The 26,348-nt window shown below is 38.4% G+C and overlaps 2 protein-coding genes and 1 long non-coding RNA gene across 6 annotated transcripts in view; 1 reads left to right on the forward strand and 2 right to left on the reverse strand.

Annotated features, from left to right (window-relative positions):
- LOC115214193 overlaps positions 1–11,240 on the forward strand; it is a 30,943-nt gene extending 19,703 nt beyond the window's left edge. Inside the window, exons 3-5 of the mRNA XM_029783292.2 lie at positions 4,715–4,897; positions 8,730–8,894; positions 10,610–11,240. Of these exons, the coding sequence (XP_029639152.1) occupies positions 4,715–4,897; positions 8,730–8,894; positions 10,610–10,723 (462 nt within the window). The 3' untranslated portion in view covers positions 10,724–11,240. The remainder of the gene's footprint in view (positions 1–4,714; positions 4,898–8,729; positions 8,895–10,609) is intronic.
- Positions 11,241–11,354: 114 nt separating this feature from the next.
- On the reverse strand, positions 11,355–13,011 carry LOC118764149. Its single transcript, XR_004999932.1, has 3 exons — positions 12,998–13,011; positions 11,874–11,967; positions 11,355–11,625 (listed from the first exon to the last, which is right to left on the reverse strand). It is a non-coding gene; the product is annotated as an uncharacterized LOC118764149 (long non-coding RNA).
- Positions 13,012–24,136: 11,125 nt separating this feature from the next.
- Positions 24,137–26,348, reverse strand: part of LOC115214092 (MICAL-like protein 2) — a 112,128-nt gene continuing 109,916 nt past the window's right edge. For all 4 annotated transcript variants that reach the window (XM_036504450.1, XM_036504449.1, XM_036504452.1 and 1 more), the window contains 2 exons: positions 24,406–25,373; positions 24,137–24,305 (listed from right to left, as the gene is read on the reverse strand). In XM_036504450.1, the coding sequence (XP_036360343.1) occupies positions 25,354–25,373 (20 nt within the window). In that variant the 3' untranslated portion in view covers positions 24,137–24,305; positions 24,406–25,353. The remainder of the gene's footprint in view (positions 24,306–24,405; positions 25,374–26,348) is intronic.

The raw sequence follows: 26,348 nt of genomic DNA on the forward strand, positions 1-26,348 counted from the left end.
TGTGTGTGTGTGTGTGTGTGTGTGTGTGTGCCTGCCTTTGTGGTTGGATTTGTCTTGTCAGCATTGCTTGACAACTGGTGTTGGTTTGTTTACACCCCTGCAATTTTAGAGGGCCTGTAAAACAAACCAATAGAATAAATATGAGACTTTTAAATAAAGAAATTAGTACTGAGGTCAACCCAGTGCTCCAGTATGGCCGTTGTCCAATGACTCGAACATGTAAACAATAAAAATATATGCGAGACATCTTAAGCTCCAATTTAAGACAAAAATGAGCGACATATTTACCGTTTAATATCATTTTAGATTAAAAACTTTGTGGTCGATACGATCCCCTGGGGGTAATGGTAGATTTTATATGGGTCCAGGAGGGAAAGGACGCAGTTGGCAACAGATGCTTCCTTTAATTACTTAATTTTCAAAAATATTTTAAATTTGTTGTGAATCATCTGGTAATACTGATTTCAAATTTTGGCACAAGGCCAGCAACTCTTGGGCGGGGGAGGCAGTGAGTAAGTCGATTACATCAACCCCAGTACTTAACTGGTACCTGCAAAGGATAAAAGGCAATGTTGATTCCAGTGGAATTTGAACTCAGAACATGAAGACCAATGATGAAAGGCTGCTAAGCATTTCGCCTGGCATGCTAATGGTTCTGCCGGCTCACCACATCATCTGGTGATATTTCTAGCAAAAAACCAGAGGATGATTTGGCAGAAATTGGTAACACCCTGGACAAAAATACTTGGCAGCATTTTGCCTGTCTTTCCATTCTGAGCTCAAATTCCACTGAGGTCAACTTTGCCCTTCATCGATACGAGGTCAATAAAAACAAAATAAGTATCAGTTAAACACGTAAATATTGCTCCCACCCCTAAAAATTGCTGGCCTTGTGCCAAAATTTGAAACCAGTATAACTAGTCCGAAATAAGGCAGTGAGCTGGCAGAATCATTAGCAGACAAAATGGTTTGTGGCATTTCATCCATCTTTATTTTCTGAGTTCAAATTCTGCTGAGGTCAACTTTGACTTTCATCTTTTCGGGATCAATAAAATAAATAGCAGTTCCTAATGCCAACCACTCCGAGAGTGTGGTGGGTGCTTTTTACATGCCACTGGCATGATGGCCAGTCAGGTGGTACTGGCATCGACCATGCTTGAATGGTGCTTTTTACTTGCCACTGGCATGAGGGCCAGTCGCACAGACACAAAAACATATAGAGACACAAAGACACACACACACACATGATAGGCTTCTTTCAGTTTCCATCAACCAGTTACTTTCTTGACCCTGCACAAAAAAATTCCAGATCTTGTGCCTATAATAGAAAAGGAATTTTTTTTTATTTGTCAAAATGTCTGACATTCCGTTTTATATTTTAATAAAATGACTTACATAAGTAGTCTTTTACTGGTGATCAGCCTGGTGGCAGCAATCATTTGTGGTGTAATTAAGTTTGTTGAAACATAGCAAGGGGCACCGAAAAATGGTGTAAGTAAATGGCAGAGGCCCTGGACCTTCTGGATTTTGGTGCTCTCCCATGTAGCGAAGAGAAACTGCAAGTGGGAAAATAAACGATTATGGCACGTAAAAAGCACCAACCGATCGTGGCCGTTTGCCAGCCTCATCTGGCACCTGTGCCGGTGGCATGTAAAAAGCACTCACTACACTCACGGAGTGGTTGGCGTTAGGAAGGTCATCCATCTGTAGAAACACTGCCAGAACAGACCGGAGCCTGGCGCAGCCTCCTGGCTTCCCAGATCCCCGGTTGAACTGTCCAACCCATGCTAGCATGGAAAACAGACGTTAAACGATGATGATGATGATGATTTTATTATCTTTTACTTGTTTCAGTCATTAGATTGTGGCCATGCTGGGGCACTACCTTGGAGAATTTTTTCGTAGATTGAATCAACCCTAGAACTTTATATTTTCTTTTAAGCTTGGTATTTATTCTATTGATTTCTTTTGCCAAACCGCTAAGTTACAGGGATGTAAACACACCAACACCGGTTGTAAAGCAGTTGTGAGGGACACACATCATCATCATTGTCATTTAACGTCCGCCTTCCATGCTGGCATGGGTTGGACAGTGTGACTGGGGTCTGGGAAGCCAGAAGGCTGCACCAGGCCCCAATCTGATCTGGCAATGTTTCTAAAGCTGGATGCCCTTCCTAATGCCATCCACTCTGAGAGTGTAGTGGGTGCTTTTTATGTGCCACCAGCGCGAGGGCCAGTCAGGCAGTACTGGCATCGACCATGTTTGAATGATGCTTTTTACATGCCACTGGCACAGGAGCCACTCACACAGACACAAAAATACACAGAGACACAAAGGCACACACACACACATGATGGGCTTCTTTCAGTTTCCGTCAACCAAATCCACTCACAAGGCTTTGGTCGACCTGAGGCTATAGTAGCAGACACTTGCTCAAGGGGTCAAGCAGGAGGGAACCCAGAGCCCTGTGGTTGGGAAGCAAGCTTCTTCCCTCACAGTCATGCCTGCACCTAATTATCAACTGTATTTATATTTTTCCATTTGTATTTCTTGGAATATCTCAAACATATGATGGAGGATATGGTTGTATGGTTAAGAACCTTGCCTTGTAACCACATAGTTCTAGGTTCAATTCCATTGCACAGCACCTTGGGCATTTGTCTTCTACTATGGCCTCAAGCAAGCCAACGGCTTGCGAGTGAATTTGGCTGAAAAAAAACTGTACAAAGCTATCATGTATATCATCATCATCATCAATTCTTATGTTCACTTTTCCATTCTTGCATGGGTTGGACAGCATTTATTGAGGTGGATTTTCTATGGCCAGATGTCCTTCCTGTCATCAACTTTCACCCGTTTCCAAACAAGGCAATATTTCCCCTCCATGGCCAGACATGTTCTTGCAGAATACTGAAAACGAATGACACTGCTTGTACGACAGAGACACTCGTTTACAACTACCATGCAGTGTGAAGACAAAGGGACACAAACATATATACACTCACACACATTAATATATATATTACTCTTACAAGGTGAAAGGAGTTGTCAACAAATACCTTGTTTCTGCTGTTCTGACAACAGTGCAGCATTCGAAAAAATATCATCTTGTTTGTATCATACAATATATATATGTATGTGTATATGTGTGTGAGTATATATATATATGTGTGTGTGTGTGTGATGCAAATGGCACCTGTGCCAGTGGCACGTAAAAGCACCTGTTACACTCTCAGAGTGGTTGGCATTAGGAGAGGCATCCAGCCGTGGAAAACCATACCAAATTAGACTGGAACCAGCATGCCAGCCCTGGTCAAACTGTCCAACCCATGTCAGCATGGACAACGGATATATGATGATGATGATGTAGCCATATATGTGAGCATGTGTGCACACACACACACACATACACATGTATATATATATATATATATATATGGTGAGCTTCTTTTAGTTTCCATTTACGAAATCTACTCACAAGGCTTTGGTCAACCCAGGGCTACCACAGACTTGCACAAAGTGCCATGCAATGGGGTCGAACCTGAAACCATGTGGATGGGAAGCCATCTTCTCAACCTCATAGCTATGTCTGCACCTGCACTTTTGTGTGTGTGTGTGCACATGCAGGTGGTGTGTGAGTATCATCATCATCATCATTTAACGTCCGCTTTCCATGCTAGCATGGGTTGGACGGTTCAACTGGGGTCTGGGGAGCCCGAAGGCTGCACCAGTCCAGTCAGATCTGGCAGTGTTTCTACAGCTGGATGCCCTTCCTAACGCCAACCACTCCGAGAGTGTAGTGGGTGATTTTATGTGCCACCGACACAGGTGCCAGACGAGGCTGGCAAACGGCCTCGCTCGGATGGTGTTTTTTATGTGCCACCGACACAGGTGCCAGACGAGGCTGGCAGACGGCCACGCTCGGATGGTGTTTTTATGTGCCACCGACACAGGTGCCAGATGAGGCTGGCGAACGGCCACGATCGGATGGTGTTTGTTACGTGCCCACAGCACGGAGGCCAGTTGATGCGGTTCTGGCTACGGCCACGTTCGGATGGTTTTCTTGTGTGCCACGTGCCACCGGCACTGGTACCACAAAGATACAAATTCCATTGATGTTCATCTATTTTGATTTGTTTTGATAAGAATGCATGTTTGTGTGTGTGTGTCGAATGTGCATGAAAACCCGCAACGGATGCTGATGCTTGCTCTTGTTCTCCTGACAAGCTGTTCGGTAGTTCTATACTTTCAGGGAACTAAAAATTTCCCCCCAACTTGAAAAACAGGGAAGGGGTTAGCAAGGCAAAAGGTGAAAAGCATCTGCTGGCCATAAAACAGTGCTTCAGTATTGTGTATTCTTCTAACTCATGCTCGTATGGGGAAACAGATGTAAGACAAAGACATCATCGTTATTCTTTAACGTCTGCCTTCCATGCTAGCTTGGGTGGGACAGTTTAACAAGAGCCGGCCAGTCAGAAACCTGCACCAGACTTCTGTGACTGTTTTGACAGGATAAATGGGATGATTGAGTAAAGGAAGGCAGAGTTGTAGATGGTGAATGCTTTTGACAACTGCCCATATTGCCAATATGCTCAGCGCTGGAAAGAGGCGTTGCAAAAGGTGAATCTTGCTTTGTAACAAAGAAAAGTGTTGCTTCCTCTTTTATTGTTTGTATTTAAGTTTCTGCTAATGTCTTGTCTCTTTCCTCACCAGGCATCATTTCAACCGAATTCCCTTACGCCACTAACGTCGACATCATTTGATAATATTCATGAACTAAGAAACCAATTCAATGAATTAACTATTATCGACCGACAGACGAGCAAACGTCCACCAAGTCACTACCTTTGTCATTTGTGTTTTAGAAAAGGGCATTATATCAAAGACTGCCCTCAGGTAAGTATCAAACGAATTTTACACACTTCTTGGCTTATTTTGGCACAAGGCCAACAATTTTAAGGGGAAGCGTTCCACAAAACCATAAACCCAGTCCATGATTTATACTGGGTTCAATAAAAGGCCATGATGACACTAGTGAGATTTGAACTCAGAACATAAACAGCCAGAACGGACACCAAAAGCAGTTTTTCTCACAGTTCTGCCAGTCCACCACCTTGTGTTTTCTCTGGCTGTTGATGTTCTGAGTTGAAATCCTGCTGAGATCAACTTTGCCTTTCATTCTTTTAGGGGTCCATAAAATAAAGCCCCAGTCAAGTGCTGGCAGCAATCTAATCAACTAACACCCTCCCACTAAAACTGCTGGCCTTCTGCCAAAATCTGAAGAACTTGTTGTTGTTGTTAAGGTGGTGAGTTTAGCAGAATCTTTGGCAGGGTGGGCAAAACACTTTGCAGCATTTTGCTTGTCTTTATGATCTGAGTTCAAATTCCACCAAAGTCGACTTTGTCTTTCCTTCTTTTGGGGGTCTATGAAATAAGTACCAGTTGAATGCTGGGGGTCAATGTAATCAATTTGTCCCCTCTCCCCAAATTCCAGGACTTGTGCTTATAGCAGAAAGGATTATTATTATTGTTGTTGTTGTTGTTGCTGTGGATATTATTATTATTGAGTGAGAGAGCAGTGCATGCCATCAAAGTGACACTTGGGTACAAATATACGAAGCCCAGTATGCCCATTCTGACTACCTGTCTGATAAGGGTACACTAGGCACATGCATCACAACCATATGTGCGCGACATGGTGATCTCATATCAAGATAAACAGTGCATGACCTTGCAGGTGGGGCCCAGTTAGAATTTTCTTCTGGTTGAGTAACCCATCCCGCTCAAAAGGTCCCTGAATAAGGATTGTTTAAGGATGTTGAACGAACCACCCATGTTTCCAAAGGTGATTTATCCAAACCTCCAAGAATTCCTCTCAACACATGGCTATGATGCTTCCCCACTACTTCTGCTCATGATCAGAGATGCACATATCAGCCATTAAGGGACATGCTCCACTGTCAAACAACTGACAAGCAAATCTGTGGCATTGAGCAGAATATTTGCTGTATCCCATATTTTATAACAAGACAAAACAATGTACATGATAACACTTCCAATCAGTTAAGATCATTATTGTTGTTATTATTATTATTATTATTATTTCAAACTAGCAGAGACACCTGGCGTTGCTTGGGGTTAAAATGACAGTTTTTTTATTGTTTTACTTCGTTTCAGTCACGTGACTGCAGCCATGCTGGAGCACCACCTTTAGTCGAACAAATCGACCCCAGGATTTATTCTTTGTAAGCCTAGTACTTATTCTATCGGTCACTTTTGCCAAACTGCTAAGTTACAGGGGACGTAAATACAGCAACAGTGGTTGTGAAGCAATAGTGGGGGTACAAACACAGACACACAAATACATACATATATTTGTATACGACGGGCTTCTTTCAGTTTCCGTGTACAAAGATCAGGAGGGTAGAGCCATTTAAGAAAGAGATAAATCAAGTAATTTCTAAAGATCATTTGAAACAATATTGTCTTATTGTATAAAGTTAAAAATTTAGGGTAATCAAGAAGATTATTAAGAATGAAATTTTAACGAAAGGATAAAACTTCTTTGAATATTTTGAGTAGATACCAACGTCGCCTTACTGGCTCCTGTGCCAGTGGCATGTGTAAAAGGATTCGAGCGAGGTCATTGCCAGTACTGCCTGACTGGCCCTCGTGCCGGTGGCATGTAAAAAGCACCCACTACACTCTCGGAGTGGTTGGCGTTAGGAAGGGCATCCAGCTGTAGAAACTCTGCCAGATCAAGATTGGGGCCTGGTGCAGCCATCTGGTTCACCAGCCCTCAGTCAAATCGTCCAACCCATGCTAGCATGGAAAGCGGACGTTAAATGATGATGATGATGATGAATAGAGGGAAGAAAAGAAAATTTTCTTTTAGGATTTTATATATATATATAGATTATCATTGCCATTATTATTATTTTTTCTTTTGGAAACCTGTAACTAACGCCACTATTGATCAGAAGATTTATAATAGAAATAAATATGGAGAAAACCTAAGTGGAAGATATTGATTAGCCATCAGGCTTGACCTTCAGTGATTGATCAGAGAGCAGGGCTATTATATAAGGACATTGATGATAACTGTAGTCAAGAGAGATATCATCGGAGGGAATAGAAATGCATACAATAGAGAATATATCATAGACAGACAGCTGCAAGAAATTATATATCATCATCATCATCATCGTTTAACGTCCGCTTTCGATGCTGGCATGGGTTGGACGGTTCGACCGGGGATCTGGGAAGCCAGGAGGCTGCACCAGGCTCCAGTCTGATCTGGCAGAGTTTCTACAGCTGGATGCCCTTCCTAACGCCAACCACTCCAAGAGTGTAGTAGGTGCTTTTTATATACCTCTGCTACAGGAGCCACAGGGGGCTGGCAATGACCACGATCGATTGGTGCTTTTTGCGTACCACCGACATGGAAGCCAGTCAAGGTGGCGTTGGTATCAGCCACGTTCAATTGGTGCTTTTTATGTGCTACCGGCACAAGGATCACTACTCCAATTTCCATTTGATCTTGGTTTTGATGCACTTGACTCAATAGGTCTCCTCATGCACTGCATGTCGTCCTACAATCCAAGGTACTTTTGAGTGGACTGGTTGTGCGACACTGGTGTAGGTTACAGCTGTGAACTCACTTTATTTGCCAGGTCTTCTCAGTACCATACAAGTGAGATTGTTGCCAGAGCAACAAGCTGGCCTCCATGCCGATGGCACATTAAAAACACCATTCGAGTGTGATCATTGCTTGCGTCGCCTTACCGGCACTTGTGCTGGTGGCACATGAAAAAACATTTGAGCGAGGTTGTTGCAAGTGCCGCTGGACTGGCTCATGTACAGGTGGCACATAAAAAGCACCATTTGAGCGTGGATGTTGCCAGTACCGCCTGACTGGCTCTCGTGCCAGTGGCACATAAAAGCACCCACTACACTCTCAGAGTGGTTGGCATTAGGAAGGGCATCTGGCTGTAGAAACTCTGCCAGATCAGATTGGAGTCTGGTGCAGCCATCTGGTTCGCCAGCCCTCAATCAAAATCGTTCACCCCATGCTAGCATGGAAAGCGGACGTTAAACGATGATATATATATATATATAATTTTTTATAGCCCTTTTTCTATGTGTGTGTAAAGTGGATGGTGTTAGGAAGAGTAACCCTTCTAGTCTAACAAAACACCTGTCAACAACAAGGGTAATTTTTTTATGACTTTCCATTTGTTTTCCTTTCTTTTGATTTATTTTATAGGATACAAATCCTTTGATTGCAAAATTAAATTTCACTCAATACATCTCAACAGAAAATAGTTTTATACATGACATTCCCCGTTTTTAAAAGTGCTTTCTGCAATTAAGATTAAAGAAATTTTGAGTGGTTATATCCAACTTCTGTAGTGAAAGGATTAATTTATTTTGTTTTATATCAATGATTATATAAGACCTTAACCCTTTCGGTACCAACCCTGCTGGTATACAAATGTCTTGTTTTCATAAGTTTTATATTAAAATCTTCTACCAAAATTTAGTCACAATTTATGTTCCTAACATTAGCTTAATGATAACTAAGTTATTTTACTAAATTCTTTGTTATATTTTAAATTAATTGAAAGAAACACAGAGCATCTCAACAGAAATAATGGTAACAAAAGGGTTAAAATATATAATAGAGAAACAATTCTTAAAAATCAAGTAAAATCTTCCTTTATTTCAGGCGCGGCCAAAAGGTGAAGGACTGACTCCATATCAAGGAAAGAAAAGATGTTTCGGTGAATATAAATGCCCAAAGTGCAAACGCAAATGGATGAGTGGCAACAGTTGGGCCAACATGGGTCAAGAATGTATCAAGTGTCACATCAATGTTTATCCATTCAAACAGGTAAAAAAAAAAAGAAAATCTTTAGATTGTATTGACTAAATCTTTTGTTTTTTACTAGCTTCAGTTATTGGATTGCGGCCATGCTGGGGCACTTCATTGAAGGGTTTTTGTCAAACAAATCGAACCCAGTATTTATTTTTAAGACTGGTACTTATATTCTATCAATTTTGTTTTGCTGAACTGCTATGTTGTGGGGATGTAAACAAACCAACACCAGTTGTCAAGCAGTGGGACACACACACACACATATGAGTATATGTATGAAAGGCTTCCACGCAGTTTCCGTTTCCTTGATTTACTTACAAGACATTGGTTGGCCCAGAGCTATTGTAAAAAACAGTTGCCCAAAGTGCCATGCAGTGGAACTGAACTCAAAACCACCTGGCCACAAAGTATGCTTCTTAACCACAGAGCCATGTCAGCCTCTCTTTATCTCTCAATGATGAAGTCCAGTGAGTTCCAACAGAATAGTTCCTTCTGCAATTAATGGTAGTACAATAGTTTGGAAAAGTTGTGTTTAATTCTTCTGACATGGAAACGTTACCTGGAATGGCTCCAACATTCTATCTCTGCTGGTGGCTGGGGGTCTCTCTTATCAGCTTAATATCATAGAATCTTATAATATAAAATAAATAAAAATTAAACATTTTTAAAAATATTCTAAATATTTAACTTTTTGTTACCATATTTCTGTTGAAACACATTGGTTTTATTTTAATTAGGTTTTGAAAATAATAAAGAATTTAGTTAAATAGCTTTGTCATTATTAAATTGGCGTTTGGAACATAAATTAACATAAAATTTTAATGGAAGAAAGTTTTAATTAAGATTAGTTTAAAACAGGTGATTTGTAACATAGAACTAACGATTGGTTTTTAAAAAAGATTAAATAAAAATTTTAAGTGTCAAAAGAAAATAAATTTAAATATATTAATGATGTATCAAAAGGGTCAATTAAAATGTTAAATATAAAAAAAAAAATTATGGTTAAATATTCTAATAGGTGCAGGAGTGGCTGTGTGGTAAGTAGCTTGCTAACCAACCACATGGTTCCAGGTTCAGTCCCACTGCGTGGCATCTTGGGCAAGTGTCTTCTGCTATAGCCCCAGGCCGACCAATGCCTTGTGAGTGGATTTGGTAGACGGAAACTGAAAGAAGCCCGTCATATATATGTATATATATATATATGTATGTATGTGTGTTTGTGTGTCTGTGTTTGTCCCCCTAGCATTGCTTGACAACCGATGCTGGTGTGTTTACGTCCCCGTCACTTAGCGGTTCGGCAAAAAAGAGACCGATAGAATAAGTACTGGGCTTACAAAGAATAAGTCCCGGGGTTGATTTGCTCGACTAAAGGCGGTGCTCCAGCATGGCCGCAGTCAAATGACTGAAACAAGTAAAAGAGTAAAAAGAGAGAGTAAAGAGTAATTCTCTTATGCATTTCAGCCCAAAGGCTGTGGCCATGCTGGAGTGCCACCACTGTTACAATGTTTTCAGTGGCTATTCTTTTGTGATTCACTTTTGGTGAAGGGTCAGCCCAAGGCTGTAATAGTAGACATTTGCCGAAAGTGCCATGTAGTGGGACTGAACTCAGCACCATGTGGTCAGGAAGCAAATTTCTTACCACACGGCCACGCCTATGTACTACTTTATCTAATTTAAAATAATATTCAGTTTTTATTGCAACTTATTGATATATTTTTCCCCCTTTTCAGAGACCACTAGAGAAACCTGATGGTTTGGATGTCTCCGACCAAAGCAAAGTGCATCCACAGCATCTGTGTGAAAAATGCAAAGTTCTAGGATATTATTGCCGCCGTATGAATTAAATTTACCATTAATAGTGACAAGGAAATGACCATTGAAACAAGTTTTAATGTGAAGTTATATAACAGAACATTTATGAAATCTGGATTTGCATATTTGATTGTAAAAATTACTAATTGAATTATGTCTGTTTTCAAAGAGTTTAACATTTCTAAAGTTGAAGATTCAACCATCCACTGGCATCAATTTACCGTTTTGATTTTTAACATTACGAATTATTCACTCTACATAAGTCAAGTAGCTTCTGAAAAAGTGTGTAATTATATGAGAAGCCTAAATTATTTTAACTTTGTTTATATATATATATATTTGTGTGTGTATGTATATATAAAGGTATTTGAATTTGTACAAATAATAATAATAATGATATATATATATATACATTTATGAGTAAAATTGTTGTATACTTTTTAATTAACTCTTGGGTGTTGAGCCAAATGTATAGCCGAGAAACTGATGACGTTTATTATATGCATTTTTAATTAATTTTTAAACATTAATGAAGACATTTAAAGTTTTGGTTGTCAGTGTTTTATGTCTTTTAACTAATCATTTCGTTACATTTTAAAATGTCAAGAGATTTAAACTAATCACAATCATTCTGAATTTTCCCTCATCTTTAAAGTCAGCACCAAAATCATCGTAGCCATCGCCATTTAACATGTTTTTCCATGCTGGCATGAGTTGGACGGTTCAGTAGGACCTAAAAAGCTAAAGGGCTGCACCAAACCCCACTTGTCTGGTTTAGCATGATTTCTACAGCTAGATGCCCTTCCCTAACACCAGCCACTTTACCGCGTGCACTGGGTGATTTTTTTTTTTTCCAAGGCATCTGCCCTAGTGGAAGCATTGTATTTTATGCATTTCTTCATGCTGGCCTGGGTTGAACTGATTCATAATTTACCTATTTCTTTACTACCCACAAGGGGCTAAACACAGAGGGGACAAACAAGGACAGACAAATGGATTAAGTCGATTATATCGACCCCCAGTGTGTAACTGGTACTTATTTAATCGATCCTGAAAGGATGAAAGGCAAAGTCGACCTCGGCAGAATTTGAACTCAGAACGTAACGGCAGACGAAATACTGCTAAGCATTCCGGCCAACGTGCTAACGTTTCTGCCAGCTTGCTGCCTGATTCATAATTTACCATTCTACATACGTTGGTCTTTGATTATCCCTTCAGTGAATCCTTTTTCCAGAAACAAGATTGATTTGATATAATCTCAGACCATTTTTAATTGCTTCCATCTTCTATTGAAATTTCTCCTCTACTGGCCATCTTTGTACACTTGAAAGCTTTTTTTTTTTGCTGACTGTATTTATATATAGAAATATGCAAATTTATATGCACAATTAAACTTAATTGGAGCAGGGAAGATGCACACTTTATTTTCTGGCTTACAAGTTGAATTTCTCTCATCAAAATTATAAAAGGTTAGGCTGACAACTTTGGATGACCAAAAATTCCATATGGAATGCAGCAAGATTTGAAAAGAGTGTGACGATGTTTGAAATTTTTGCACTACATGTTTACACTACATGTTTACACTACATACTTCACTGACTTGTATGCAAGGAAATACAGTATCAGTCATTCAAAGATAGAGTTAACTTTAAGAACTTACCACTGAATGCCAAAATTCTCACCCCACCAACTGCAACCTGGTCACTGACACAGTTCCAGTGCAACACATGATCTCAGATCAAAACACTGGTCAAACTTAACTGTATTACCTTTATTGCTTCTCATCCACCCCACTCCCAAAATACCCACAGAATTATTTCTTCTACCAATGGCTTTAAAATTTCATTAAAGTGCCAAACTATAAAGAAGGATTTTAAAAAAATGTTCTGATTATTGCTTTAAATATTTTTCTTACATGTAATTTACACTACATCAATATTTCCCCTCCCCTCCAATGAAATACATGTGGAAGTGTGTGGACTGGTGGTTAGGGCATTGCACTCACAATCACTAGATCATGAGTTCAATTGCTGGACTGGGCAGTGTGTTGTGTTCTTGAGCAAAACACTTCACTTTATGTTGGTCCAGTCCACTCAGCTGTAAATGGGTACACCCCTGCAAATGAACAGCCCTCTCATCAGGAGAAGAATGTTGTTCTGCTCACCTAGTCAGCAGGATGGCATCATTTGAAAGTTAAGACAATGTGAAGCACACTGTGATCAGTGATGTGTAACAACATCCGATTGTCTGGTCCATACTTTGTTACTGTGATCAATTACACAGTGTAAAAACTCATCATGGAATACCATTCCTTGTGTAAGCTCTTCAAACGGAATGTTATTACCAATTTTACATTCATTTTAATTTTTGAGACGTACTTATCAGGCAAAGGGTTTGATCTGAGACTTTGTGTTGAACCTACAACAATTGCAGAGTGGAGGACCCTTGTTTTAGCCAGTCAAAACCACACAAAAACCTCTTAACTTAAACATTTATTATTTGATGTCAACATTTTCGTGCACGAAAACAGTGAATCGGTCGCAGACGTGGTTTCATAGCAGATCTTGACTTATCTGTTGATTCATTTTAGATTATGCTCAAAACCCCTAAAATTATGAATATCAGAAAACCCAAATAAGGGTTGGAAGTTTTTCGTGTTTTTTTGTAAAATCAGAATCACTCACAGAATATCTTTGACAAGTAATTCACACCAAATATATATAATTATTATATTTAATGAAATTGTATTTTTTATTTTATTTATGTTTGTTGATTTATTTTAGTTTTGCAAGATTTTCTTTTCCAAAAAATAGTTCTAATTATCCCTGCACCAGTTATATTACATAGCAGTTATTTGGACCAGTGATGGAATTATTTAACGAAGCATATAAATAAAATAAAAGAATTCTGCGAAAATTTGTTGGGTGGGGTGGTCTGCATTGATAAGAATGATTGAGTAAAGTTTGAAGAATTACAAGAATCCTAATGTATTGAGTCAAAATCTTTGATTGGCCATGAAGTGTTTCTCAATCAATCTCCTTTAACGAAACCGCCCAAAGCTGCCTGAAAAAAATTTTGGTTAATGTGACCAAACCGCCCAAATTTACCTATTCATATTTAAATGAGAATATCACAGCAAATCTCATTAGTACATTTGTGAAAACACGTGATTATACTTCGTAAACAGTTCATCTACAGTTTTGTACAATGATCGACGTGTAATTTAAATTCCCTGAATTTTGGGAGATTTTTTTCCACATTTTTTTCGGCATCGATTTTTCTTCAACTTTGAAAATGGATTGGAGTTTCATGTTATCAAGCATTGATTCTGAATTGGAAAATTTGTGAAGCAAATACTGGGTACTGCGTGGATTTAGTTTTTATACAGGGAAAATAATGTTAGTCAGCATGGCCTAGGGAATGATGTGGTCTGGAATTTATCACTTCCATACCATAACCAGGGCCGTATATTATTTTTTGACCGATTTCTTTAGTTCGGTCAAACTTGTGGTGGATTCCAGTAGTTCACTTTATTCCACCTTTATGGTACACCTGTTGTGCATTAAATTCAACTGATGACCGATTTCTTTAGTTCGGTCAAACTTGCGGTGGATTCCAGTAGTTCACTTTATTCCACCTTTATGGTACACCTGTTGTGCATTAAATTCAACTGATGATTGTGCACAATTCTTCTTTATCAAAATTTTGTTGCATACCCATTTGAATATTAGCTGATGATTCATTTTCTATGGTGATGTTTAAACAAAATTTTAATATTTTTACCTTTTGCTCAATTTAAAATTTTAATATTTTTACCTTTTGCTCAATTTACCTGTAATTAGTCACTTTGAGACAAAAGTTATGCAATAGAATTGATTAAGAACCCTTTCTTTAATTATGTTCCAAATATCACATTAATATGTTGATAAGTAAAAAAGTTAGTTATTTAATGAAACAAGCCTAGATTCATGATTATTTTAGAATTTAATTGAAACTCATGAGGGGTGTATTTTGGTCAGAAATATAGTAACGAAAGGGTTAATGCAAAACTTGGCATCTTACATCAAGATTCTCTTATATTCACAGCTGAGAACCTCAACAAATTTTACAACCATCCTTTGTTATATAGAGGTTCAAAATTGTACAACAGAGAGAGAGAGAGAGAGAGAGAGAGAGAGAGGTGAGGGAACAACAAAGTGTGTTAGTTTGGACGCTCAAGAAAATGAAAGTGTCTTTGATGTTTCGAGCCTCTGCTCTTCGACAGAAAGGAATGAGAAAACAAACGGAGAGAGAAAAAGAACAAGTCTGGATTAATGGTTGCGCTTGTTGAATTTACTTTTGAGGTAGTTTAATAACAATTTTGCTGTCTTACGTCTATTTTAGTCTTTCTTTGGTTTCAGTCACTGGGCTGTGGCCATGCTGGTGCACCACTTTGAAGAGTCTCAGTCGATCGTGTCCTCCAAAGTATTTATTTCAGTCTCCTCATCAACTGTGCTTACTTTCCACAGCAGCTCCAGACTGGCCGCTGGGAGTGGATGACATAAAATCCATAAACTTCCCAGATCACATCATACCAATGCCTCTCAGCCTGAGATAATGATCTTCTCAAATTCCACCAAAAAAGGTGATCAAGTGGGGACTGATTGTACCCTGGGAAGGACACGTGGGGCATGCTCATTGGAGGAAACTTGCCAAATGCCAGGAGCTGGTAGAGCAGTGCAGAAATCAGGACTGGTAATTAAAGTAGTTTTGTAGGGCATTCAAAGTTCTGAATGGGTTGGAGTTACTGCAGAGGGGGCCACTAGGGTGGCTTTGGATAAAGAGAACAGGCTGGTGGTTTGCTGCTATTGGGATCTGATCAACCCTAGCAGGATCAAGTGGACAAGGAAGTTTGATGTTGAGAGTTCTGATCCGCTCCCCAAAAACCCCAGAAGCTTCACTGGTGATGTGTATCAGAATATCCATGAGATGGATTTTAGAACTAATGATTTCTATCAAACGAACTAAATGCTAAATACCAAGATTCCGAGTTCGATTCCAGGCAGTGACCTGAATAATAATAATAATAATAATAACATCGAAAAATACTTTAGGAATGAGAACCCAGGTTCAAAATTTCCCCCAAGACACCTGATGAAGGCTGGAGGATATATCAGCCGAAATGTTGTGTTAACAACAAATAAGATGAGGACAAATATTCATCAAATGTAAATCATCATCATCGTTTAGCGTCCGCTTTCCATGCTGGCATGGGTTGGACGGTGCAACTGGGGTCTGGGAAGCCAGAAGGCTGCACCAGGCCCAGTCTGATCTGGCAATGCTTCTACGGCTGGATGCCCTTCCTAACGCCAGCCACTCCATGAGTGTAGTGGGTGCTTTTTACGTGCCACCGGCACAGGTGCCAGACGAGGCTGGCAAACAGCAATGATTGGATGGTGCTTTTTACGTGCCACCGGCACGGGTGTACATAATTCTTCATCTCTTAAATATAGAACTGTATGAACTAAATACTACCTTTTAATTTAAAGGGACATAACACACACACATTTAATGTATACAGTATAGCGATAATAGCTTCTTCCTTAGGAGACATGCGTTTAAGTAGGTTTTTAATAACATGCCGTGTTCTCCAAGCAATCTTCAGGTTCTCAGCACATGGTCTATTCTATTTGAAAATCAGAGTGCTGGTATATGAAAAATCATGAGAAAAAAAAATGAAGAGAAAGTTGGTGCAAAAGGTGGAAGGATAAATAAAATGGAAAGAAAAAATTAGAGTTATGTCCCCTTCGACCATAGAAGTATAAGTGAACTAGTAGAAAAATTCAACAAAGAGGGGGTCAAAGTCTGTGAGACAGCTGCTCAATCTGGAGAGCATGGTGTTCTCCAAAAGAAATTTGTTCATATGCTTGCATTTACAGGAAATTTCACATCTCAAATTAAGTGGTGCAGTGGAATTCTTAGATCTAAAAAGTGTGTACGATCTTTCAGCAATATGTAATCTGCATTTCTTAGATCCATTACATATGACATAGATTTCTCTCCAATTTTCCACTTGATTGCATGTAGCATTCAGTTGATCTTCAAACCACAGATGAGGCTTTTCTTTTGCCATTGTCCAGGAAAGATGGTTTGCATATCTTTTGAAAATGCCTTTGCATAACCAGATGTAGCTTTTCTTTACTGTTAGGTTATCTTGAAGTGTTGCTGTAACATCTGCCTCATACATACCTGGTCAAGTGGACAAGCTTCAGGGTTTTGACATTTTCAACTTGGAGTGGGCTCTTGATGAGGTTTGCAAGTTATAATGTTCTTTATAGTAGCAGATGTATCATATTTCAATTGAGCATCTGTTAAAAAAAATATTCCTGTATTTATGGTTTACTGGGAAATGCTAATCTAAAAGAGGCAGGAATTTCATGCCTATGTTAGTTTTAACACTTAGGAAGTAGGTGGGAATCATATTATTTTCCTAGGTCTATTTTTATGATTAGTATTTTTACTTGAAAGGTTGTAATATCTTAAATATAAGATAAATTATCAAACTTCATTCAACTTACAAAAATACAGGATATCCAGTTGTAGAAACCATTCCAAAGCAGACATGGAACAGATGCTGTCCTTGGGCCTATTGGATCCTGTGAAATCATCCAGCCCCTTACCAGCATGGAACATGGAGATGAAATATGATGATGAAATGTAAGTTTTGAAGAACAAGTGTGGAAAGAAAAGTCAGAATGATAATGACTAGAATGTCTTTGACCACAGGTCTGTTTGGTAAGAAGGGATCACATGGATTAAATAACAGCCAAAAGAAAAAAAACAAGAGAAAATTAGATATATATTAAGAAAATTTTATTTTTACTATAATATATATATATATATAAAAAACAATTATATAAAAATGTCGAAGGAGGCACAATTTCCTTTTAATGATATCAAAAAGAGTTTCAAAGAATTTAGCACCAATAACTGAACTGAAGGCAACAAACTTCATTCTGTCCATTTTACCATTTTCATTTAATGTGAAGAGAATCATGAATTTATTACAAAATGTTGACACCAAAGAAGAAAAAAAATATTCTCATTAAATTCTTCAGTTCATGCTTAAACAAAGATGATCAAAAACAGATAAAATTTAATTAAAAAAAAAAAAAATTAAACATTTTTATACATCGTTATTAGTTACTGTAATAATTTATGAAACCTCACAATGAATGTAGTTGTGAATAAATAAACAACTTATATATTTACATATTTCAATTAATTAAAGTGAAGACGTGTTTTTCAAAACTCATTAGTGACAGTTTCAGATGAAATAATTTTAAAAAATAATAAATATTTCACAATATTTTGTTTTTGTATTTGGTTTGCAAGATTCGTAATGTGAACTCATTTGAAGAAACAAATTTTGTTGTATCTTGGGAGGGTCATTATGCCAATAATAAGCACATGCACTGGTTTCACTTCTTTTCGTGTTTTTCATTAATTGGTTCACTATTTAAACAGTCAAGTAATCAACTGTCTGATTACTTGTTCAGTGAAGTAATCTATTAAGGCCTTTTCCCCACTGTTTGCAATCTCTTTAATGACATGTCTTCTCTAATCCACATCAGCTTTAAGTCTGTCTGTGTGTCTTGATTAATTGATTAACCAATTAATCAATTGACTAATAAATAATAAGGAAGTGAAATAGAGCCAGTATGTGTGTGTGTGTTTATCACTGGCATAGTGACTCTCTTAAGCTAAATCAAAATTATTCTAGATTTTTTGAAAAAAAAAGAAAAGAAAATGACTGGAAACAAATTATTGGTGAGCGCAAGCAGAATAAAGACAGCTTCCTAAAGCAGTAAATCACTACAAAATCAGAATAAATAAATGGAATCCAGGAATAATAATGATATCAGTACAACCCCTGTAATGTTTAATAAAGACAATGTGTTTGAAATGGGCAGGATTTCAGTGCCAAATTTCACACCCCTATCATTATTAATATGTGAAAACAATAATAGGAGAGTATGATCTTGCAGTTTCTCCCCTTATTTCCTTAATTTCAACTTCAAGCTACTAATCCCACCAAATGTTATGAAGAAATGCTTATCTCCCTTGTATTAACTGTCTGATAGCATACATCAGGTATGTGTGTGAATAACACATATATGCCCTCATTTTAACATCTACTTTTCCATGCTTGCATGGGTCTCTCTCCCTATATATATATATATATATATATATATATATATATATATATGTGTGTGTGTGTGGTGTGTGTGTGTGTATATATATATATATATATGTATATATACACACACATACATTTGTTACATCAAAGTCTTCTTAATTTTAATGTATTGGAGAATTACAATCATTATTGCTAAGCCTGTACAGCATGGACGGAAAAATCATATTGGTTATTATTTTGAGCAGTTTGATTTGGCCCCATGCAACTTTAATTTTCATAGGATTCCTCAAGGAACCTAGCTTGTTGGGCTACTCACTACTTTGTATACATAGCAAACCTGGGCACCAAACCGTTAAGCCATTAATTGTTAATAAGCGAAGTTAAAATTTTTGTTAACTTTTCAATTAAGAGTGGCCATCTTTGATATATTGTATGGGTGAGTGGACAAACAAAACCTAGCCGGACAAGCTAGGCTTTGTTTGTCCACTCACCACTCACTATATATATATATATATATATATATTACAAATATAGGGTGAAAAATTATTAATTTAATAAAATCAACAAATTTTACCTAGTAGTTTTTTGGTATGGAAAAAGACCATATTCGGTAAAAACTTATACATAAAGTTTTTTTACGTATAATTATAACAATAAGGGTTTAGCGACAAGTTACCTGACCACATACCGAAAATTTTAGAAATAGCAGCCAAAGTAGTCTTTTGGTTGCTATTTCTAAAATTTTCGGTATATGGTCAGGCAACTTGTTGCTAAACCCTTATTGTTATAATCTTTATATATAAAAGTGAGGTTGTGTATCTGTTTCCTACGATTTAGATTCCTAACTAATCCCACATTTTGCGGTGCAGTTTAACCAAAACCGGGTATCTTATAGTCGTGATTCATATCGAGCCCTTCTCTACGATGAGTTTACGATTTAAAAAAAAATTTACCATAATTTTTTCGCTATTATATAAGGGAAGTAACTCTCTAAAAATGTCTACGAAGAGTCAACGATTTAAAAAAAATTTACCATAATTTTTTTTCCATTTTTAATGCATTTTTTTGCTATTTTTTGGCTATAACTCTCTAAAAATGCTTATATAGTTATTTCCCTTACAAACCCGAGCAACGCCGGGCGATACTGCTAGTGTATATATATATATATATATATATATATACACATACACACACGCACAAAGTAGTGAGTGGTATGTGACTGTCTGGGTGATATTGGACAACAGAGAGGAAAGTCCCAACAAAACAAAATGCTCAGACCAGATGAGGAGGAGGAAAAGAAAAATTAAGATGAACAAGAGAGAGGGAGAGGGAGAGAGAGAGAGTGAGGTGCAATAGAGGAAAAGGAAGAGAAGAAAAGAAAGCAAGAAGGACAATCTGAATGCAGCAGAGTGTTTAGAAGAAGACAGAGACACAGGGTGTATAATTAGAAGGAGAGTGGGTGGGTGGCTTCTGGCAAATGAGCCAAAAGGAGAGGATGCTGCCACCCTGCTAGAAATAGCAGCTAAATCTCCTGGAATCTACATTTGGCTATCTTAGAAAAGAAAACTAAGACATACTAGATAAAGTGGTTCTCTGTGCACTATGCTAAGAGAGAAAACAGGATGGTCATGGATGGAATGCCTTGATTAGCATAGACTTAGGTATAAACAAGAACAACATACATAAAAGCCCTTATATGAGCTCTTGGTACCTTAACTTTTCATTTGTTTCAGTCATTGGACTGTGGCCATGCTGGGGCACCACTGTGAAGGGTTTTCATTGAACAAATTAACCTCAGGAGTCTGCTACTTATTCTATCAAGAACTTTTGCTGAACCACTAAGTTACAAGGGTGTAAACAAAGCGACACCAGTGGTCAACAGGTGGATGAATGACAAACAGACACACACATACATGATGGGCTTCCACACAGTTTCCAACTATCAAATTCACTCACAAGGCATTGGTTGATCTGGGGCCGTAGTAGATGTTTGCCCTGGGTACCACATAAAGGGGTATTTCACTTTATATAAAATATATTGATGTAGAATAGAAATAATCTAAAACAATAAAGCTTTTTTTTTTTTTAAATAAAGTGAATAGGACGAACAAACCAGAGGCTTAACACCTTGTATTATACTCACCTGTATACACAAGATACACACCTGAAATCTTGTATGTTGATTTCGGGGTGGGGTGGGAAATGCGTGTGTGTTATATAAGGTATTGTTATGGGATTTACACATCAACATCAACAGATGAATGTAAAACAAACACAAAACTGAGAGGAAATGAGAGATTATTCAGTAGGGTTCTTTTCTACTCTGGGCACAAGCCCCGAAATTTTTGGAGAGGGTGCAGTCGATTAGATCGACCCCAGTATGCAACTGGTACCTTATTTATCGACCCGACAGGATGAAAGGTAAAATCGACCACGGCGGAATTTGAACTTAGAATGTAAAGACAGACGAAATACCGCTAAGCATTTCGCCCGGTGTGCTAACGTTTCTGCCAGCTCACAGCCTTAAAATAGTTATACTCTTTTCTACTCTAGGCACAGGGCCCCAAAATTTGGGGGAGGGAGCCAGTCAATTAGATTGACCCCAGTATACAACTGGTACTTAATTTCTCGACCCTGAAAGGATGAAAGGTAAAGTCGACCTCAGCGGAATTTGAACTTAGAATGTAAAGACAGAAGAAATACCACGAAGCATTTCGCTCAGTGTGCTAACGTTTCTGCCAGTTTGCTGCTTTATAAGTAAGGTTGAGCTACAAGTGGGTGCATATGAAATATATGGGAGCCTTCTACTATAGCCTCAGGCTGGTCAAAGTCTGGAGTGGATTTGGTAGATGGAAACTGAAAGAAGCATGTTGCTTGTATGTGTTTGTCCCACACAATTGGTGTTCGTGTGTTCTCATTCCTGCAACTTAGTGATTGGGCAAAAGAGACTGACAGAGTAAGAGGCAGGCTTAAACTAGCGATAAGTCCTGGGGTTGATTTATTTGACTAAAATAACTTCAAGGTGACATCCCAGTATGGCCACAGTCTTATGACTGAAACAAGTAAAAGAATAAAAGATCATAGCACAAGGCAGTGCCCCAGCATGGCCACAAAGAAAAGAAGCAGAAACAAGAAGTTAACCCTTTAGCATTCAGATTATTCTAAGGCTTATTTAGTCAAATTGTAGTTTCAAGATTTAGACGAATTGATTGTATATTTGTAGAATGACATTGTAGGGTAGGTGTGAGAGGATGGATCTGGTCACTTTGAATCTAAAACAGGAAAAACATTTGGACTGGATACGGTTGATTTAAATGCTAAAAGAGGAAAGACTCGGATGAGTGAAATCAGGAAAAGAAAAAAATGGAGGGAAGAAGGAATATGGAATGAAAGAAAAGCATTAACCCTTTTGGTACCAACCTGACCGAAACCGGTTCTGGTTCTGTAGTACAAATGTCTTGTTTTCGTAAGTTTGGAATTAAAATCCTCCAGCAAACCTGTCACAATTTATGTTCCTAACACTAGCTTAATTATTACTAAGTTATTTTACTAAAGTCTTTGTTATATTTAAACTTAATTGAAAGAAACACAGAGCATCTCAACAGAAATGTGGTAAAGAAAGGGTTTGATAATTTTTCACAACCATCTTTGAGACGGGATACAACACCAAGATGTAACTGAACCATTCAGATATTTGAATCTGTTGGCCTTGTGTATACAGCTTTCCTCTCAGAGAATTACCTGTACCTGTTATCAGCCCTAGGACATGTGACGATAGGGCTTCACCCAGTTTCCACAGTGAATGAGATTATGATACTCCTTCCTCTGATCAGGATGCTAGTCCATCACAGGATTAACTTCCCAGCTGTTACTGGAACAATAAGTCTTTTACTCAAAAACACAAAGCACTGTCCAGCTTGGGGATTGAAACCAAGATTTCATGATTGTAATTGCAACACCCTAACCATTAGGCCACCTGCCTTCACTCTCAGAGAATTATGTGTAGAACATTGACCTTTCAGTGTGTACACAGCTGCCTGCACACAACCAGTGAAAATGCTTTTATGTAATTGCATATAGTGCTAGAAATAGCAGCCAATTTTCTCAAAATTCATACCCTCAGACAACGAGGTGTTAGATATATATATATATAAAGCAAAATGGTGACCACTTGGGTGGACACTGTCCTCAGTCAAGTCTGTTCAATCAAGACAAACGTTGGGTAAAACAACTAATTTAACCCATTCCATAAACTTCATTCTGAGCCTAGAAGTGAAGACATTTCCGTAAAATCACTTCCTCTCATCTTAAGAAAAGAAAGAATACATTAAATGTGCTAGAATCTTTAATCAAAAGACATATGATGTCCTTACACTGCCTATTCTACCATCATTATAAGCACCTTTGCTTTTAAAAGCTACCAAGTCCCACACCATTTCCACCCCAAACTCCAGCAGACACCCACACGTTAACCACTCTTCTCAATCCTTAACCTTCTGGAATTCCATCCCAGTCCACATTTGTGCAGCAGATGTTGGCTGACATATGTCCAAGCTCAACATCAACTAAATCGATGCCATCAATCTCAGGGATTCTGTGAAAGTCATGGACACTGTCCACACCTCTAGATCGAACTTTTAAAAATAAATCAAACTTTTGCCTGTCCAAAGCATTTTCATAAGTTAGCCCCAAATGTCCAAGCTTGTTTTCAGACTTTTAGGGAGTCCTCGTTTCATACATTCTGAGCAACAAAAAGCATTCCTTTCACAATTCCCAACTTACTCTCGTGACTGAAAAAAACAATTGGGAATTGTGTATTACACCTGATACACGGATGCCCTGGGTATCATATGTGATACACAGAACAAGCAAAGGGTTTAAACCCGACCCCCAACCCACTAGGTATGATCAAAGACTTTCGTTAGCTTGCAGCGCTGAGCAAAAATTCTTGTTTGGCTTAATGAAAAGATGAAAAGCACCAGTAATATTTTATCCAAGATACACTAAAAAGATGCTTCCAAAATTCACCCAAAAATGAAGACAATGAAAATATTCTTTGAATTGGTAACAAGCAGAGTTCTTTGTATTTTGGGTAACAAATACAGGCTTAGATCTCAAGAAAACTGCACACACACAGAGTAAAATCATTGAATTGAGGTCAGAGGAGTCGAAACAAACTCCCCCCCTCCCCAGCATTTATAATTTTGATAAGCAATATAAAAATAAAACATGATTTCTTAAGCAGAATATAATGTCCAGTTTTTAGGGTAAGGTGGCACTTGCAGTTTCTTAAAACAGAGGAACCTCAGTTTACCAACAATTTTCAAACATATAAAAAGGTATCAGGTGATGACAGGTACCTCGAGTAACGAAGATGACATGTACCTCGAGTAACGAAGATGACATGTACCTCGAGTAACGAAGATGACAGGTACCTCGAGTAACGAAGATGACATGTACCTCGAGTAACGAAGATGACATGTACCTCGAGTAACGAAGATGACATGTACCTCGAGTAACGAAAATGACATGTACCTCGAGTAGCGAAGATGCAACAATGGTTGGCAAAAGGCTGGGAGTTATCAGCAAGAGAGCATCGGTCGGTGTTTAGCTATCGCTCAGGGCACATCCCTGTGTAAACTCACCATTCCTTGACTTGAATTTCCTATGGGAAAAATAGTTTTCGTTCACGAACATTTTGGGTGACAAACAGAGATTCCACAGTAAGTTGTTCCAATGAGAAATGTTGTCATCCAGTGTTCACAAGTTTACAGACAGATATTACAGATTTAAAAATAAATACAATATCAGAGATTCGCTCAGAGTCAAAAGAAAAATTGTAAAGTGCTGTCTTGGAGCCTCGGAATCATTGTGCCGGTTGCCTGGTTTCCACGAAGCAAAGGTGACCAAGATCACAAGAATCACCTCTGCATCGGATGCCAGTCCACCATCACACTCATTTGCAGAGCAAGGTGGAATGAAGGGCTTTGCTCAAGAACACACCACCCAGTCCAGGAATTGAAACCACTTTCTTGCAATCGCAAGTGCAACACCCTAACCACCAGGTCACACACCATTACAGATTTATTCATACACACAAAAAAAAAGGGTAAAATACTGACGTTGATTATTAACTGCTACACGAATAAAAATTTATTAAAAATATATTGATAATTTAATTGAAGCTGAGGTTACCTGTCATTAAATATAAAAAAAACTGTTGAGGGTATTTTTGCGTAATATTTTAATCCTTTCACGTTTTTTTTGGCAAGACTTCTGAATAATTTTCTCAATGGGAAAATAAAGCTTTCTTCTTTGCAACGAGAGAAAAAAGTTTATACTTCTGTTTGTAGTGCTTCAATGAATATTTCTTCCAGAAGATAAGAAACCATGGAATAGCATTATGCATGTGGCAAGCTGGTGAGTCATTGACAGATATATATATATATAAAGTGATGCGCTAGAAACACTACCAAGATGCACTCAATCATCTTCTACAAAACCTGAAAAATAAAAGAAAAAGCAAAAATATATACATGCTGTGCTTGAGGAGACCTATTGAGTCAAGTACATCAACATCAAAATAAATATCAAATGGAAATTGTAGTTCTGATACCTGTGCCAGTGGCACGTAAAAAGCACCAACTGATCGGGGCTGCTGCCAGCCTCCCCTGGCACCTGTGCCGGTGGCACGTAAAAAGCACCCACTACACTTGCGGAGTGGTTGGCGTTAGGAAGGGAATCCAGCTGTAGAAACACTGCCAGATCAGACTGGAGCCTGGTGCAGCCTTCTGGCTTCCCAGACCCATCCAACCCATGCTAGCATGGAAAACGGATGTTAAACAATGATGATGATGTGTTTGTGTATATATATCATTATCATTGTTTAACGTCTGGCATTATGTTGTGCTTGAGAAGAAGACCCATCAGGTCAATTTGCAGTCAAGGCAGACACTGGGGTCATGCAAATGGCACGTAAAAGGCACCCTCTACACTCTCGGAGTGGTTGGCATTAGGAAGGGCATCCAGCTGTGGATGACCATGCCAAATCACACTGGACTCTGGTGCAGCCTTCCAGTCTGCCAGCCTTGGTCAAACTGTCCAACCCATGCCAGCATGGACAACGGATGTCAAATAATAATGATGATGCCTTTTATAAAGGACACGATATATTTATATATCAATTCCTCACTAATTAATGTCCATTTTCCCCACATTTGCATAGACCAGATTGCATTCATTTTATTGGTTGAGGTAGATTTTCTCCAGCCAGACGACCTCCATCTCACTAATTCTCACCTGTCTTCAAGGAAGGCAATATTTGCCAACAAACCAGCAAAGATTTCATGAAACACTGCCACACAATGGGACTGAACTCAAGGCCACATGGTTGGGAAACAAGCTTCTTAACCTACAGAGCCATGCCTGCACTTACACACACACACACACACACGTCAGTACAAATGCTATTGAATATC

This window comes from Octopus sinensis, linkage group LG7 (assembly GCF_006345805.1).
Source record: "Octopus sinensis linkage group LG7, ASM634580v1, whole genome shotgun sequence".
Classification (NCBI taxonomy): Eukaryota; Metazoa; Mollusca; class Cephalopoda; order Octopoda; family Octopodidae; genus Octopus; species Octopus sinensis.